The sequence below is a fragment of the Stegodyphus dumicola genome, chromosome 8 (genome assembly GCF_044657685.1).
Source record: "Stegodyphus dumicola isolate Sdum_Otavi_A_Nest chromosome 8, ASM4465768v1".
Taxonomy (NCBI): Eukaryota; Metazoa; Arthropoda; class Arachnida; order Araneae; family Eresidae; genus Stegodyphus; species Stegodyphus dumicola.
Genome location: NC_140775.1, coordinates 153,951,129 through 153,968,388, shown reverse-complemented (window position 1 = coordinate 153,968,388; position 17,260 = coordinate 153,951,129). Strand labels below are relative to the sequence as shown.

Genomic DNA, 17,260 nt, shown 5'->3' with positions numbered 1-17,260 from the left:
TTATCTTTGTTATTTTTGAAAAGGGATTAAGTGTAGATAGAATTTGTTTGATTGAGAACTTGATGCAAAATAGCAGAATATGACTAAGAATTTGTTTTGATTTTACAAATTACGATATCATGCAAGCAAAGCATTTAAATTAAGTAAACTTGTAAGTTCCATAGCCTTTACCAACTATCTATTTTGACCCATTTTCTTTTAGTTATTTTCATAGTTTAAAGTGCATTTTCTTTCAGGATTTTTCTCACATTTCTTCTTCATCTCATTTTTCTGCTTGTTCTCTTCATTTTCATGAGTCTGATGTCTCCAGATTTTCTCGTATTTGCTTACTTTTCCATACTGTTTTTTCCCTATATTTGATTTGTATGCAAGAATAATTCATTCTTCTTCTTTTCAAAATCTTTTTGAAATTTAAATTGTACTTTCTTTTAGGTTCTTTGATGGTAACATTCGCTCGTATATCGATGGTATTATTGAAAGGAATGCCATTGATATTTTCCATGACGAAGAGTCCATTTTGCCGCCACTCATTGCAGAAATCTGAAGCGCTTTAAAATAGGGCTGCTCATTATCTGGCAAACTCAGCCACGTGAGATGGCCGCGAATTAGTTTTCCACCTTCTTCCTCGGAGCGGTCTTAGCTTCCGTTCCTTTGGGGTGTTCTGCAGTTCCTTCGTACGTGGCTTTCAGTGCCGCAGTTTCAGCACTTTAGTGTCGATTTGTTGCCACTCATATTCCGCGTCAAGGCATTGACTTGCTTGATTAAATCGTCTAGACGAGGAGTCAGTTGATTCACTGGCATCTGGGCATGAGCAGCTTTGATTGGGTGACGGTCTCTACGAGTTGCTTGCTGGACCCATTTAAAAATGCGACTTGGTTATAATTATTTGAAAAAACGAACGATGCACATTGAAAAAAGGGAATGGAAAATAGGTTACTGTAAATTAAGAATTTCGCCAAATGAATTAGTCTTGGCGCAAATTGAAAAGAGAGCCCTGAGATAAATTTTTAAATGTTTACCATCATACTTAGTTGCTTACTATAAATACAGAATCTGTACTAGTTTTCACCCAGTCGTCGAAAAATCTTTTGTAAGTTTCCTTTCTCGAAATAACTGGAAGGCATATGAGTGCCGGATACGGTTGCAGTTACATAAAAATCAATTAGAGTTATTAAATTGCAGTTAAACAGAAACCGGACATGTCACTTTTGGCTGTTTCTCGCCAAATCCATCGCCAGTAGCCATTTATTCAACATTAAATAGACTTAGCCCTGTATTCTTACTTTTCCGGCAAAGTTTCGTTTTTTAGATCTTCATTTAGCGTTATAGCCCCCCTGCAGTTTCACTTATAATTTCACAAAACTCATTTACATATATACAGAATTAGTAACAGTGTTTAAATTTGGAATTTTTTAAAATTGTAATTGAATTATTTTGTAAAGTTTAGGCTAACATATCGAACATTTCTGCTGTTGTAATTTAATTATCCCTTTTCTAAAGTAAATTCAGTGGCGCAACAGCCCTAGTGGGCCAAGGGCCTGCAGTGCCCGAAAATCTGGTTTCTTGACCGTAGGCCCCGGGGTTCGTGAGCATATGTCTTAAACGAGTGGTTATTCCCTTTCTAAGGCATTAATTAAAATGATTTTTTATGCGGTAATGTTACATTCATTAAGAAATTAAATTACAGCACTAAATTTTAAACAGAAAATGTTACTAATTATTTTTTATCAGGCCATTTAAATTAACTGTTAGGTTATTTAAATGCTTTTTTCCATCTGATAAGTAATTCAGCTAATTGCTAAAAGCTAATACTTTTGTCATTTTAAATAAAATTGGTGATTAAAATCAATAATTAATTTTAAAATGCTTTCGTTTCATTAACTTTTTTAGTTTATTGTATTTTGTCAAAGAGACATAGTTTAAGGTCATATTTAAGTTGTTATTAAAACTGTGTGTATTCTTAAAAACAGTATACATTTACTTTTTAATCTGATAATTTTATTCTAAAATTCAAAAGCTGATAACTAATTTTAATTTTTTATTGCCTATTTTTTAAATTTCAGGTAAAAGAAATTGCAAAAGTAAGCAAGTCTCTTCTTGATGATCTAGATGGTTATCAAAACTTAGATAGGGATATAAAAAATATTCTTGATGATTTTCATACATATGACAAAGAGAAATTTGACAATTGGTCCCAAGAACTGATTGATGGATTACAAACAAGAACCCTTGGGTATTTTATTCTTGATGTGAATAATGATCTTATAATTAAATTATTTTAGTTTTAACTTCTTGATTCAATTTTGGGGTATATGCAAAAGCACTGAAGGCTACTCATGTAGTAAATAAGGAATCACTAAAGATTTAATCATTTTATGCTTATAAATTATGATTCCATTGTTATTTAATGGAAATGTCTGCACTGCAGAATTCTGAAATTATTATAAGTAAATTAATATAATCCTTTTATTTTCTTTATTATTTGGTTATGAGCAGCAGAAGGAATAGGAATGTTTAAAATATAATTTTTTCTGACATTTTAGCCAAATAACTCTTGCTTTCTGAAAAATTATAAAAGTGTTTAGAAGATTAGCAGTATTGCATTGCTGCAATGGTTATCTAAATTGCATCAGAAATATGTGCTGCATCAGATTGATATAAAAGGTTCAAAATATTTCTACTTTGGTGAAACACAGGCTTAGCTCTAAATTGCTACAAATCAATAATTTCAAAATACTACTGATACTGAGGCAGGATGACAATTTAAAACCAATTTTCCACAACAAAAATAGAATTTTTTTTTAAACCTGTTTTTTATTTTATGCCTGATATTTTCTGAAATTCATGCATATTATTCACTGTACTTGAAAAATAATCCATGTCTGTTGCTTTTGCTAAAAATTTAAACAAAATGAGGAAAAGGCATGTAAAATATTCTTACATATACTACAGACAAGCATTTCCATAAGAGAGAAAGTTTTTAAATAGTACATAAAGCAATATTTTGTAGAATCTAATGTAGTAATGAAGCTCACTTTTAAAATTAGTGGAATAGGGAGAGGCTGGGGGGGGGGAAGAAAAAAAAAAGATAAATCTTTAGTTTAGTAGTGATAAGATTCAATTCATTATTCAAATAATTATTATAATTTCTATGGTGTTTTTGCATGTTAAAATTAATTATTTTTTCCATTTGTTATTCGAAGTTCAGATTTTGAGCGTGAAGGTGCAGTTGCCCCTCGCTCCCTATTTTTAACTTCGCTAATTCTTTGTCCTTTGTGTTACATGTTTGATCAGATAGCCTGGCTCAGTAAAAGTAGGCGGCCAGTGTAACTCTGATTAAAAATCCGGTTATAACCACGTGCAGTGCTGATAAGGACCACGTGTTTTTGAGACTCCTTCCGCTTTAGTTTTCTTCTTTCTAGGTATTTCTTTCTCCTGAAGAGGAGGGGCCTTTAGCTGCCCTCGAAATCGATTGAGTGTTTCAATATACTTACACTAAATACAAGGTTGATTTTTACCATTAGCTTGAAAAATGGTATCTGTATCTAAACTTAAAAGTGCATTGCAAAACTAAGATGTCTTGTAATCAAAATTATAGTGCTTATTATTTGTTTGAAGTAATCTTTAATACTGTTTCAAGATAGAAAAATGTTGAATTCAAATGCTTAAGTTTCACTTTTTGAAATGTATTTACAAATATTGTTCTTATTGAAAGTGAGCTTGCATTCTTAGCTGTTGTAACTTTTAAAATAAAGTCTTCCAAATTTCAGAGATATGTTTACTGTAGCAAATTGTTACAGTTTCTAAAATGTAATTCTGGTGATTGTTAAGTTTTATGAAATTTTATAGCACTGGTAGTTTAATTAAAAAGAGATTTTACAGTTACGTCATTTGATTAGAAATGGCATAAATTAAATATTTATGTCATTTTATTCCAGTGATATATTTGTGCTACAAGTCAGTAAGAAGTAAACTATGAATCTTTCTGCTTTTGTATCAGTAAGGGATTGCACTCGGATATCATTCATTTTTAATGATTACCCTATGGGGATTTATTTATTGCATCAAATCCAGTGAAAAAATAAAACACTGGAAAATAATAAACGCAATACAGTCAAAAGTCGTTAATCCGGACTCGTCGGGACTTCGGCGATTCCGGATTATCGATTTTTACGGATTATAGATCATCAGTTTAAATCTGGTAAGATGGCATGCAGAAATTATAAAATTAAAAATATGAAACCGTAATTTATGAAATAAAGAGCAATTATGATCTAAAGGGTATCAAAATTTACAAAAAGAAAAAGCTTAATATTTATTTGTTTACTTTATTAAACATTTCTTTCAATGTAAGTTGTTTAAGTTGCTTCGTTTCATGTCATAATACTGTAATGTTGCGCGCTCCCAACCTGCACGCAACAATAGTGGTGACTGCAATGAACTCGAAAGTACACAAAGTCTTGAGAAGGGTTTAAATCCCTTTTTATTCAACTTTAGAAATTACAGATGCGTGCTCTTGACGCTCACAAACTACGCCGACCCGGCGATAAAATAAAAATAAGAAACTAAAAATGAATAATAACAAGTGACTACCTACGAGGCTCTCTAAAACATAACTAACCTAACCGCGTTCTAAAATACCACTGATAATTCAGCAAACTTCTGAATATTACGTTGAAAGATTTAACTATCTACCGAGGCAAGCACACAGGCCGAAATGCGTGGTTCTTCAATTTCTACCAAGCCACCTCCACGCTCGTGAAGCAAGAAAACACACTTTCGAACTCGTTTACCTTCTATTTAACTCAGATTACTTCCGCTGACAATTTTGAATACTTTGCGCGTTCTACTAAAATTTACATATTCTGGCATTGGCAATTCCAGGGGAAAGTAAGGCTTGACAGGAAAGATAGTTTAAGCTTAAAATAAATGTTAGTTAAAATAAATATAAACCCTACAATACTTTCTCTTTAATTCTATTAAACAGACATAATTTCTTGTTTATTTACAAAGTTCCTCTGTTCAAGTCCTATAATTGCTGTTTCGAGAATACCGACTAATTTGTCAATCGAAATTTTTTCGTTTTCAATAACCTCTGTCACTTTCTTCGCTATCGGAAGCGAATTATAATGACGAGGCATTTGATTTAAATCATATCAAAGACGGAGTACATCGAGAGGAAATACCACACTTAGTAAGCAATTATAAGCCAAATAAAATAAAAACATCTGCCCTGAAGATAAGGATAGTGCTGACAGATCAACTTCCAATTAACTGCGCGCCGCGTCGTTTCCCTTCCCCTGCAGAGCAGCGTGAAATTGATAAACATATTTCGGAATGATTAGATAATCAAAGGATATGCCTTTATCCATTTTTTGCAGCAATTCCACTTTCTGTTTAATGGACTTCGAAACATACTTTCGCTTTGTAGATCCTTTACATATTAGTAAATATATATCGGAAATTCTATTTGACAGAATCGAAAGTTCATGTTTACTTTTATAAAATTGCTCTAACAGTTTGCAAAAAATAATAAGCCGGATCCAATTCGAAGATTAAGGAACAACGCAATCTGCAACATTAACTGAATTAGATAATTTTAGCTTAGCTTAAACCGTCCGTTATACATTAAACGCGCATGCGTAAACGTACTATGCGCCTGCGCACACGCATATTCGCAGCCGTAGAGGTTTTACGCGCATGCGTAAACGCCTATGCGCATGCGCATAAAGTTTGTAGCTTTGAGGTCCGAATTATGGATCATTCCAGATTAAGGGCGTCCGAATTAACGACTTTTGACTGTAATAGAATTTAAAATTAGAGAAAATTCAGCCTTAAGCTGATACTTTTTTAAAAGGATTGTGTGCATTTCCAGAGAAACTGATACTAGTTCGTTTTCTTCAAGGAGGGAAGGAAAAAAGATTAAAATTAATATCTTTTTAAAAACAATGTACTTATTTTATTTCTTTTATCGTGTCTTCCAAAAAGACTGGCATGGGTTCCATTTCTTCAAGGAGCAAAAAAGCAAAAGCGTTTAAAGGAATGACTCTTTTAATATCATTATTGTTGTTTATGGGGTACTGAGAGAGATTATATAGTAGGATATGTGGCAGCCTACTGAAGGAGAATATTGAATGTAAGTGAATAAAATATTTTAATCGGTAGTTTCCTTAAATTTAACAGAAGAGATGAAAAATCCTTGTTGACCTATGACATGAAAAAAGTATAAGATGCATAAGAGGTAATAACTTTACAATGATAACTTTTGCAATGTATTGGTTCTACTTTGCCATTATATTTGTTGTCAGCTACTTGATTATAATATGTTGCATTGCTCCATAGTAGATACTATCCAGGACTTGAATCTCATAATCTGCTGGATTGCTATTCCTATTCCTGTCTTTAACAGCTACAGCAATGTTAGCATAATATGTACATTACAACATTGCACCACAATGGGGAGAACTAGAGCTACAGGGATAGGCCACGAGGGCAATAACAGGATGACACACAGCTCTAGCTTCCACTGTAAATTAAATAATGTTGCACTTCTTATCTTCTTCAGCACTGCGTAGATGCAAGAGGAAATGCTAATTTCCTGACAGATATACTTCTTCCATTGTTTCTCCAATACCAGTGTATGTTTTTTCATAAAAATCTGTCTTGAAGATATACAGGGTGCGTCAGAAAATTGTATACACAGTTTGAAATGTCGTAAAAAATTTAGTTTCCAACTGAAAAGGTTAAATTTCTGGAAGAAGTAGGGCTACAGTCCAGTATGAAAAATAAGTATACTTTCTAGTCAAACTGAATGTTCCAAATGGTGTTTAAGTAAATTTTCAAAATGGTGGTCTTCAACAGCGGTACATTTCTGAGTTCGAGTCCCGACTGATTTTAATGTTTCTGGGGTAAACCAAGTAACCTTGACAGACTTTGGGATGAGATTCAAGTGATGTGAACAGAAATCCCATTGACATTTTGGTTTAAATGCGGAATCAGTCCTGATTCGTACTCAGAAATGTATTGATGCTGAAGATTACCGTTTGAACACCATTTAGAACATTCACTTTGAGCAGAAAGTACACTTATTTTTCAAATTGGAGTATAACCTTACTATTCCAAGAAATTTAACTTTGTAGGTTGGAAAATAAATTTTCCATGAGAGATCAAAGTGTGTATACAATTTTTTGACGCACCCTGTATAACCTGCTGTTACTAACGGACTATTCATTGGATTTCTTGAGCCAAACTGAGGAACACAAAATGTGGAAATATTGCTGTTGCCTAAGCAAGCTCCACCATACATGTCTACCATTTCTTTGGGAATTTAAATTAATTTTCGATCTAGCCCACAAAAACAATATCATTGATCGATCATTATTGGGCAACAGATCATTGATCTTCGGTAATAGATGATACTATTAAGACTAAAATAAGAGTAATATTTTTATGTTATAGTTCGTATTTCTCCTGCCAAGATGGCAGTGTTCTAGCAAAATTGATTTGTGTGCCATAATTAGATTAGTTGCTTGTTAACTAATGTCCTATTACATGTAAATCTTGAATAAGAAAAAAATTCTGTATTGCTTTCCAATCTTCCACATATTTTTATGTGAAATAAAATTTTCTTTTCCCATATGCTACAAAATTTGTCATTGTATTGATGAAAATGGCTTAACTTCAACAATGAGATTACCCTTTTTACTTCTTCGTACGAAGTAAAAAGGAAGTATTGTAATCGCGAAAAGTTTCAGGCAGCATATTTCAACGAAAATATCCATTTTGACCGCTATCGAATGCAATTTAACGATTTTTTACGTGATATCTGTACCTAAGGACAGAATAAAATACTCTTTTCCTTCAAAAAAATTATAAAACTGCTTTAAAATGAATTCTGAAGAGAATTTTTCGTGGCGTCTGTACGAACGTATGTACGTACGTGCGTGCGTACGTACGTATCTCGCATAACTCAAAAACGAGTAGCCTCAGAACGTTGAAATTTTGTATATAGGACTGCTATAACATGTAGATGTGCACCTCGTATTTTGGTTGCAATCGGCCGCACCAAACGTATATAAATATATTTATATATATATCAACTCTGTTACCCGGCTCAGTGATCTCAGTTTCTTTACTCTTATATGTTTGTAAATTGTAAATTTTTTGCTTTAAAAATGATTGAATTATGTTGTTTTTATCTTCCGGTTAAGGATTTTATGCCTTTAGTAAATCTGCATGCAATATTTTTAGAATTATCAGCAATTTTAAAGTTGTCTAAGTGCCGCTAAGCCTTTTTTTTATGGCGGCCATTGATGTTTACATTTGAAACAGAAGACTAGTGGATTTGTTGCCAATCTAGAGAAACTTAGCTGGGCAACAACAAAGACAACGCATTCATTTATTATTGCCAATTAAATCATGCTTAATTCTTTCTGAAATTTTTTCGAGGAAATAAGTGTTTAAGATTTACTTCATAATTTTTAATATGGATATTTTGAGTTTTTATGTATTTTTGCCTTCTCGCGAAATGAGAACTGAATTAATTAAATGAGAAATACTCAATCGTCTGTGAAAATTTTTTTTTTTTTTTGTTTACTTAATTTCTTTTATACATCATTCTAGCTTTATTGTAGTATTTGAATAGAACATGTGGCAAGGATTAGATAATTCTATTCTTTAAATGATATAAATTTTGTGCATTATGAGTTATAATATGAACGAAATATTTAAGTTAACTCTTATATAATTATTGGATTATATAACAGTTAGTTTCTGTTATATAATTATTGGATTATATAACAGTTAGTTTCTGTTATATAATTATTATATAAGTTAACTCTTGTATAATTATTAATACTGTTAAGTGAATCTAGCGCCAGAGTGTCGCTATGGTAAACAAATACTAGAGTAAATTTTAAAGAATGAATTTATTCTATTGTGGTTTATGCGCTGTCCGCGAAGTAGATTTAATTCAATCCAATAAGTTTAAATGAAATGCAAGAAAAAATGAGTATAATTTTATATTCCGTACAAGGAAGTCATGTGGTGTACACATCAGATTTTTTATCAAGGAAGTAAATGCTTAACAGCAAGGAATGTTGGTATTTTATATTAGTTTATATTTATTTTCTAAAAAAATCAATACCTTGATATATGGTTATTTTCCTTTTATTAAGAATTCAAAAAATAAACTTGAGCATTAAATCTTTGAATATTTTCTTTTTTTATGTTATTATATGTAGGTTAGATACAGGAAGACCAGTTATTTCTTTAGATGCAAAAGGACAGCCTCAAGTCAGTTACAGTTCACGCCTTGTCACTTTGATGCGGGAAGTGAGACAGTTGAGAGTTCTTGGTTATAGTATCCCTAATAAAATTTTGGATTTGGAAGAAAAGGCCAAGAAACATTATTCACAAGCAAAAACACTTCAGCAGGTAAAAGAGATTTTGAATATAATACTTGACTATCTGGCTAAGTTTTTTGTTTTGCTTAGTATAATATCTGCATTTACACTGAAGGTTTTAACAGAGTAATGATAATAAATATTTAACAGAAGTATGTAATAAAAATTTAATAATTTTGAACTTATCTCTGAGGACAAAATATGGGATTCTAATGTAAATATGCTACAGTACAAAGTTTTGCAATTAAGCTGGCTCCTTTTGTTATTATGATCACGAAATAAGTAAAGAAGCAGTTCATTTGCAGGCAAAATATTGTTCAGCTATTCAGTCATACTTCTGCTATTTACGGTCTGATATTTTTTACAGTTTAGCTTACATTTTATTTTCTAATATGTTTGTTTTCCCTCATTTTAAATCTCATTGTATTTATATATAATCATTTTAATTTTCCTGCACAAAATTTGTTTGAGAACGATTCTGTGATTTCTTTCACATTGATTTGCTATTCTGTTTATATGGCCTTGCATGCTTCATGATTTTTTTTTTTTTTTCCATTTTTGTCAAATTAGTTGACATTTGAACAGAATTTACGTTCTTCAAAAAACTTTTAATATTGCAAATTTATAAAAAATAAGTTTGAAATTAAGCAATACTTTTTATCTTGCTGCAAAACTTTACTAAAATTAGTTAACATTCTTTTGTTTCTTGTCAGTTATTCACTTAACCTTCTAATTTATCTTAATGTCAATATTTTAACATTTCCTATTCAATTGACTTTACATTATTTATACTGAAGAAAGCACCTTCAGTGCATATAATTATTGGATTGTATAACAGTTAACTTAGTTTCCGTTATATAATTATTATATAAGTTAACTCTTATATAATTATTAATACTGTTAAGTGAATCTAGCGCCAGAGTGTCGCTATGGTAAACAAATACATATGCGTATTAAATTTTGTTATTATTGCGATTTTTATTCAATTTCTTTTTCATTTACTTTATAATTTAAATAATAACTCTCAGATCAATTAAATGAGTTCTTTTTTTAATTTTACTTAGTTATTCATAAATTATCATACTGTAAATATATAGATTACCGTACGTCCAAAATTATCCTGGACAGCCTAAAATTTAAATTTATATCCAGAGTTGTGTCAGGGAATTTAAATGAGAGTAATTGTATTAGCCACTAAATGCATCAATTCCAAAAATATTTCTCTAGCTATGCAATATTTAAAACATTTGTTCTCAAAAACAGAGGTCAGTTAAAAGTATCAACAGCAGAGTAAATTAAAAATTTGAAAATGAATTCCAAAGATTCATATGATGATATTTATAACCATAAAAAATCCAATAGAGAATTTCAAAGTATAGTACCATCTAATGAAAAATATGCAAGAAAGAAAAGAATGGCAGCCATCCACATCATTTTTAGGGCAGACATGCTTAAAAAGGTGTAAAATCTACTTTTTAATATCTTGAATATTTTACTTTTTTTTTTTCTTCGGGCTTTTGGTGATGTTGAGAGTATTTGCATAGTGTAAACATCATTGTCTATCAAAAGAGCATACTTGATGTAAGTGAAACATAAGTTTTTATGGGCTTTTTTCTTGAGCTTTATAAAAACAGGATATATATCAACATATGACACGAGAAAAATATAACATGATGAATGGCAGTCGATTAACTGAACTGTTATGTCGGCAGGTACTTGACTGCAACAATTCCATGTGAAACTATATAAATGCTGTCTGGGATTCTCTGCTAGATTTAAATTCTTATTCTAGTGTCCAAGAGCTGTATTCCATGTCAGGATTGCATGCGTCTCACTGCCATACCATGCTGGAGAGAATCACAGCCACTGACCACATCAATAACCAGAAAGACATACACCTCAACAGGGACATCAGGAGAAAACACAGTCTTTACACGTTTCTTGGCTTCTACCGGGGGGGGGGGTTATGTATTGTTGAACTTTTCACCTCTTGAGCACTGCACAGTTCCGAGAAAGAATGCAAATTTCTCAACACTTTTATTGCATGATTTCTTTTTAGCCTTTCATATCAACTTTTATTTATCATGCAGGCTTCTATATAATTAAAAAGCATACGTAAAGTCATGCAGGCGTTTGAATTAATCTTTTATATAGTGACCAAAACGTGGACATCTACAGAAAAATTTTCAGGGTAGGGAACTGGAGACATATAAATGTATCGATATTTTTTTATTTGATTTTTTAATTTGGGGTGACATTAGCAGATTATAGAATATGTTATTGCATTAATACAAAAACACTGCTATACATATATACTGGTGGGAAAATTAAAAGGAGTAATGCTAAAAATCCGTGGACCTTAAAATGATTTTGCAGCTGGGAATATCGAACTTATATAAAATGTTAATTTTGTCATGCTTGACATATCTTTAAAGTACAGAATTGCTTATTTCTGCTCCCTCCCCCCCCCAAAAAAAAACACACACACACACAGGGAAATGTAATATAAACTAGGATGGGGAAATATTGATGTTACAGATTTTTGAATATTCATAGAAATAAATAAAGTGTGTAGTCACCCCCACAAAAATAGCAAGATTTACTGTGATTTTCCATGTTATGTGTTAGATTGTCCAGGAGTTCCTGCATTAAGAAAGTTTAATTCCCCATGAATAGCGCCTTAAAGGTTCTGGTGTGATTTAAGTCGGCATTTTAGTGTATCCCACGTATGTTCTATCGTATTTAAGTGCAAAATATGCAGAACGCTTGAACTTCTGGATTTTTTCGCCCTCAAGATAATCGGTTTTTAGTACAGCACGATGGACATGAGCATTATCGTCTATTGGGAGGAAGGTATTATCGATTCCATTTATAAATAACTTGATATAAGAATCAAGAACCTCATCTTTGTATGTTTCAGCATTCATAGTTGCACTGGTAAAATTGTGTAAGTCAGTGCAGCCTTTCAAATGATAGATGTTTTCAGGCTTATTAAGCATATTTTGCTTTCTTCTGATTGCAACACATCTTGAATCATTCTCCTAACAAATTGCATCTTGCATTAGTGGGGCACAAATCATGCGTTTCCTTGCATGTAATTCCTCTTTTATGCAGTCTTTTGATCATGGTACATATGGATAATCGAGTTTTTGCAGTTGAGAACTCTCTTGTAAGCTGTAATAGCATCAGTTGTCCATTTCCTTGAGCAATCGCTGCCAAATGGCAGTCCTGAGAGTCTGTTGTGACACATTTTCGATCTTTTAACCTAGTTGTCTGCGTACATCACCGGTGTCTTTAAACCGTTTCCAGATTCCTGACATGATAATTTTGGGTCTTTACAGATCTGTATCATTGTTTGAGCTGCTTCTAGTCGCTCAGTCTCACACTATTTCTCACATCCATCAAATGCATTCTCTATGGCATGTTCTATTTTTCACACCCAAGAATTTTATGAAACTTTTGGTTCAATTCTTGAAATCAGAATTTGAATCCCCCATTATAATCTTTTCCATAGGTGTCAAAAGAACTTTCGAAAAATTTTTAATATTTTTGTGTAGCAAATGTGAGTCTCATTGGATTACATCATAACGTTGACTTTGAGCTACCAACCACCATTCACTGTACTTTCATAATAGAATTAACATAAAGCACATCATGTATAGTTTTTCCCTTGATTTTTCCTGTCAATGTAGTTTACATGCGTCATTAACTGCACCCCGTTAAAAAAAAAAAAAAAAAAAAAAAAAAAAAAAAACCTTTCCTTAATTCCAGAAAAGATGTATGCCTTCCTCCTGCAGAACCCGTAGCCTGGATTCTCATTCCTGAAATATAGTAACACTGTATAAATAGTTATATCTGTCGTTTCTATCTGTATAATAGTTATAACATCTTCACTATGTTTGAATGTGTTCTTGAATCAATAGTTCAATAAAAACCAAACTTTGATATCACTAAAAATACTGCTGAAAAAGGAAGAAAAGACATGTGCCATCCTCCTACAAAAGCCCATGGTCCTGAATTCTCATTCCTAATGTATAGTAACACTATATAAATAGATATATGTGTCATTTATATATTTATAATTGTTATAACTTCTTCGCAGTGATTTAGTGTGACTCCTAAATTAATAGTTCATTGACAACCAACCTTTGATATCACTAAAAATATTGCTGGGGGGGGGGAACCCTCTATAAAGCAAAATAAGCTCAATAATTGTGTTTAAAGATATTGTTACGGTTTTTGTATTTATTTAGCTATGTTTAGAAGAATTAATTAAAATTGCTTTATATCCCTGTGCAATGTATCATGAGACTTATTTGAAGAGAAAGCTATGCCGAAAAAGTTAAAAGACAGGAGCACGCGCATTTAATAAATAGATATCTCGTTATTGTACTCTTTTGTTTTCCAGAAAACTTGAGAAACTACGAGACTCGTGATAGATTAAAAAGCTTATAAAAGGTGGAGGAAAACATCTCAGTTCAGTTGTTTACTTATTGTTTATTGTAACGAATTCGCGGTGAGATCGGGTTAGCTTTCTCAGTATTTTGAATTGAGTTCTGTTCAACGTTTTGGTAGTTTAAAATGTTTAAAATATAACTACTGTGAGATATTGCGATATTGTACGAATATCTCTGAAGAAATTTAAGCATTTTGTATTTATTTGTTGTAATAAGAATAAATTTTATTTACTTTTCATCGGTTTTGTGCATTCAATTTATTACGAAACCGTACGCACGCAACAATATTTTCGTTGAATCAATAATTCTACGAGGAAAATAATTTAAAAACATGTCATAAAAATATTCAGTGCTGGATTACAAAAAACACATGGTAATATGACATCTCATGCTAAAATCACATGCAAGATTCTTTCAGTGAATTAATGATAAACTCAACAAAAGTGTGTACCATTTTAATTTATCATGATTTAATGTCCCAAAATATTACTGTTACAAGAAATGTAATGAAATGCGTTTTATTCTTTTCAGACTTATCAAATATCACTTGAAAAAATATTCATACATTTACTCTTGTTTTCCTTCCTTCTTTTAGATTGTGAATTTTTATAAAACTATAGCAGATCATATGATTTTAAGCCAACAACCATTAATGCTAGAAGCAGCCAGAGCCTTCACGAGAGTTGTTGATGAAAAAAATGCAGTGACATGGAATGACGAAGCAAGCCTAGATGCCTACATCAGCAGGTTACAGCAGTCTGTAGAGCGACTGTCCAAAGAAAATAGAATGCTTCGGAAACAACATTTTGTTGTTGCAGAAATGGTCAGTATTTGCATTATATTAACTATTGTGTTAATTATTCTACATCTAATCATGTTAGAAATTAACAATTTCAGTTATTTTCATCTAAATCAGAATTTTTGTTTAAATACACTGCTCGACATTGAAAATGCAACACCAAGAAGGAGTGGTCAGGAAGTGATGAAATTTGGAAAAACGACAGAGACAGCATGCAGCAATAAGTGATTTTTATTTCAAAATGATAGTCAGAATACAGAGCGAGAATGACGTCGGCTCAGTAGGATGTAGGACCACCACAGACAGCGATGCAAAAAAAAAAACACATTTAGGCATAGAGTCAATAAGAGTGTGGATGGTGTCCTGAGGGATGGCTCTCCATTCCATTTCAACCATTTGACACAGTTCGTCTTCTGAACGAGGCAGGGGCAGAGTCTTTAAACAGTGTCCAATCACATCCCACACATGTTCGATTGGTGACAGGTCAGGAGAGTACGGTGGCTGACACCGTACTATTAACAGATGCGAGCACTGTGTAGTCAGACGCTATCCTGCAGAAAAATTGCATAAGGCAGCCCCTGAAGGTAGGGGATTGCCACCGCCCGCAGTATATTATCCAAGTATCGTTGGGCCGTCATAGTGCTCTAAATACGAGCTAGTGGTGACCTGGAATCGTAGGCAATAGCGCCCCAAACCATTATGCCACGTTGTCGCGCGATGGGGCGTTCCACAGTTACTGCCGGATTAGATCTGTCTCCACGTCGACGCCACACACATATGCGGCGACTGTCACTGGATAAACAGAAGCATGACTCTTCTGAGAACACGACGTTTTGCCATTCTTTCATTGACATCACTCCAGTCCGGCACCATTCTAAACGTTAGCGTCTATGCTGTGGGGTGAATGGCAGTCTTCATAGCGGGTGCCGTGAGTGCAGGCCACGTTCAACCAATTGACGGGAAATGGTTCGGGTCGACACGGGAACATCCAGGGTATCTTGCACATGCTGCAGAATCGCGGTACAAATGACTTGCGTGACCGCCACAGCTTGTCGGCGGATGCGTCGATCCACGCCATGGCCGCCACAACCAGTCCTGGCAAATACTGCATTTTACCACCCTTAATTCTTTCATGGAAGCATAACCTGAAACATAAACTAGCACTGGTAAAATATCAGAAGAAACATTTTCTATAGAAAAATCATTAATTAGTAAATTAATTAGTAAATTAGTAATTAGTAAATTTGATGCTAAAACAAAACACTTGGATAGGCTTCAGAACAGCTACAAATTTTCCCAAACAAATGTAAAAATTAAAAAGATATAAACCAAAATATAGATAAAACTATTATTTACCATTGCATAAAGCTTAAGTTATTTAAAATCACTTAGAATAGCAAAATAATCCACTTACATAACACTATTAGCATAATATATATCCAAAAAATTCACGACCGCAGGTTCGCAATCACACATTACCACAAAAACACATCAACCATCTGGATCACGTGATTTTTGCGTTTCAAGGCCATTATAGAGTTGGCTGTGGATCCACGCGTGCTGACGTTACTCTGGCTGCAGCTGCACCCCACCTTCTTCCCGCATTTCCTTGTTTTTACCATGTTCGCCATAGCTGACACACTGTGCTCGCGTCCATATGGGTATCAGCTGCGATTTGACGTAAGGACCAACCCGCCCTTCTCAGTCCATACCCCTCGTAAAATCGTCTATCTGCTAGAAGTGCCTTCTTTGACGGCAGCCTTTCATTCTCTCCTATTACACGTATCCTCCAGGACAAAAACCAACTTTCTTTGATAATTCATCTGGCAAAAATAACGACACGACACGAATATTGCCCATTCTGCACGTTCCTTCCCTTATATCTTACTTCACGTGCGTTGGAGAGCTGCGCATTTCACATCATTCGCATTACTCAGTGATGTGCGTCTACTCTAAAATTTGCATAAATTTCTGACCATTCCTTCTTGGTGCTGCATTTTCAATGTCGAGCAGTGTAGTTTGATAATTATATGTTGAAGTAGTTTATTTCTTTAACACGTTATTTATCTTTTACCAGAAATTTATTTTATGACTAATCTATTTCATAATTATAATTTTTTGAGCAATAAAATATATTATTAAGAATTTTTACAAACTAATATATTGAAATGTGTGTTAGGTTCTGAAGCTCATGAATACAGATCTTTTGAGATTGCAACAGCGATGGAAAGACTCTCTAACAGAAATTCGGAGTATTTTTGTAAAGCTTCAAGAACAGGTTTGCTATTTCTTTTTTGCTGTAAAATGTTTTCAGGGTGATGCTTCTTAACTATAATGAATTTAAATATACTGGTTTCCATTAATTAAGGAATAGTTCACAAAATTTGAGATAACTTTCCAAAATATAGTATGCAGGTTATCTCATATTTACAGCATAAATAAAAAAAAAAACTGTTGTGGACACTACATAACTTCCTTGTGTGGCCTATTAAATTATACTCACATTTTCTGCACTTCATTTACTTATTTTCCTGAATTGTTCTAACTTAATTAACCGATCTCTCAACGCAAGTTGAAAATGACATAAAAATTTGCAAATT

General features: G+C 32.9%; 1 protein-coding gene across 1 annotated transcript in view; it reads left to right on the top strand.

Moving 5' to 3' along the window:
* Window positions 1-17,260, top strand: part of btv (dynein cytoplasmic heavy chain beethoven) — a 256,105-nt gene that overhangs the window by 44,363 nt on the left and 194,482 nt on the right. The window contains exons 8-11 of the mRNA XM_085822605.1: window positions 2,064-2,233; window positions 9,243-9,435; window positions 14,457-14,684; window positions 16,840-16,938. Coding sequence (XP_085678731.1) covers window positions 2,064-2,233; window positions 9,243-9,435; window positions 14,457-14,684; window positions 16,840-16,938 — 690 coding nt within the window. The remainder of the gene's footprint in view (window positions 1-2,063; window positions 2,234-9,242; window positions 9,436-14,456; window positions 14,685-16,839; window positions 16,939-17,260) is intronic.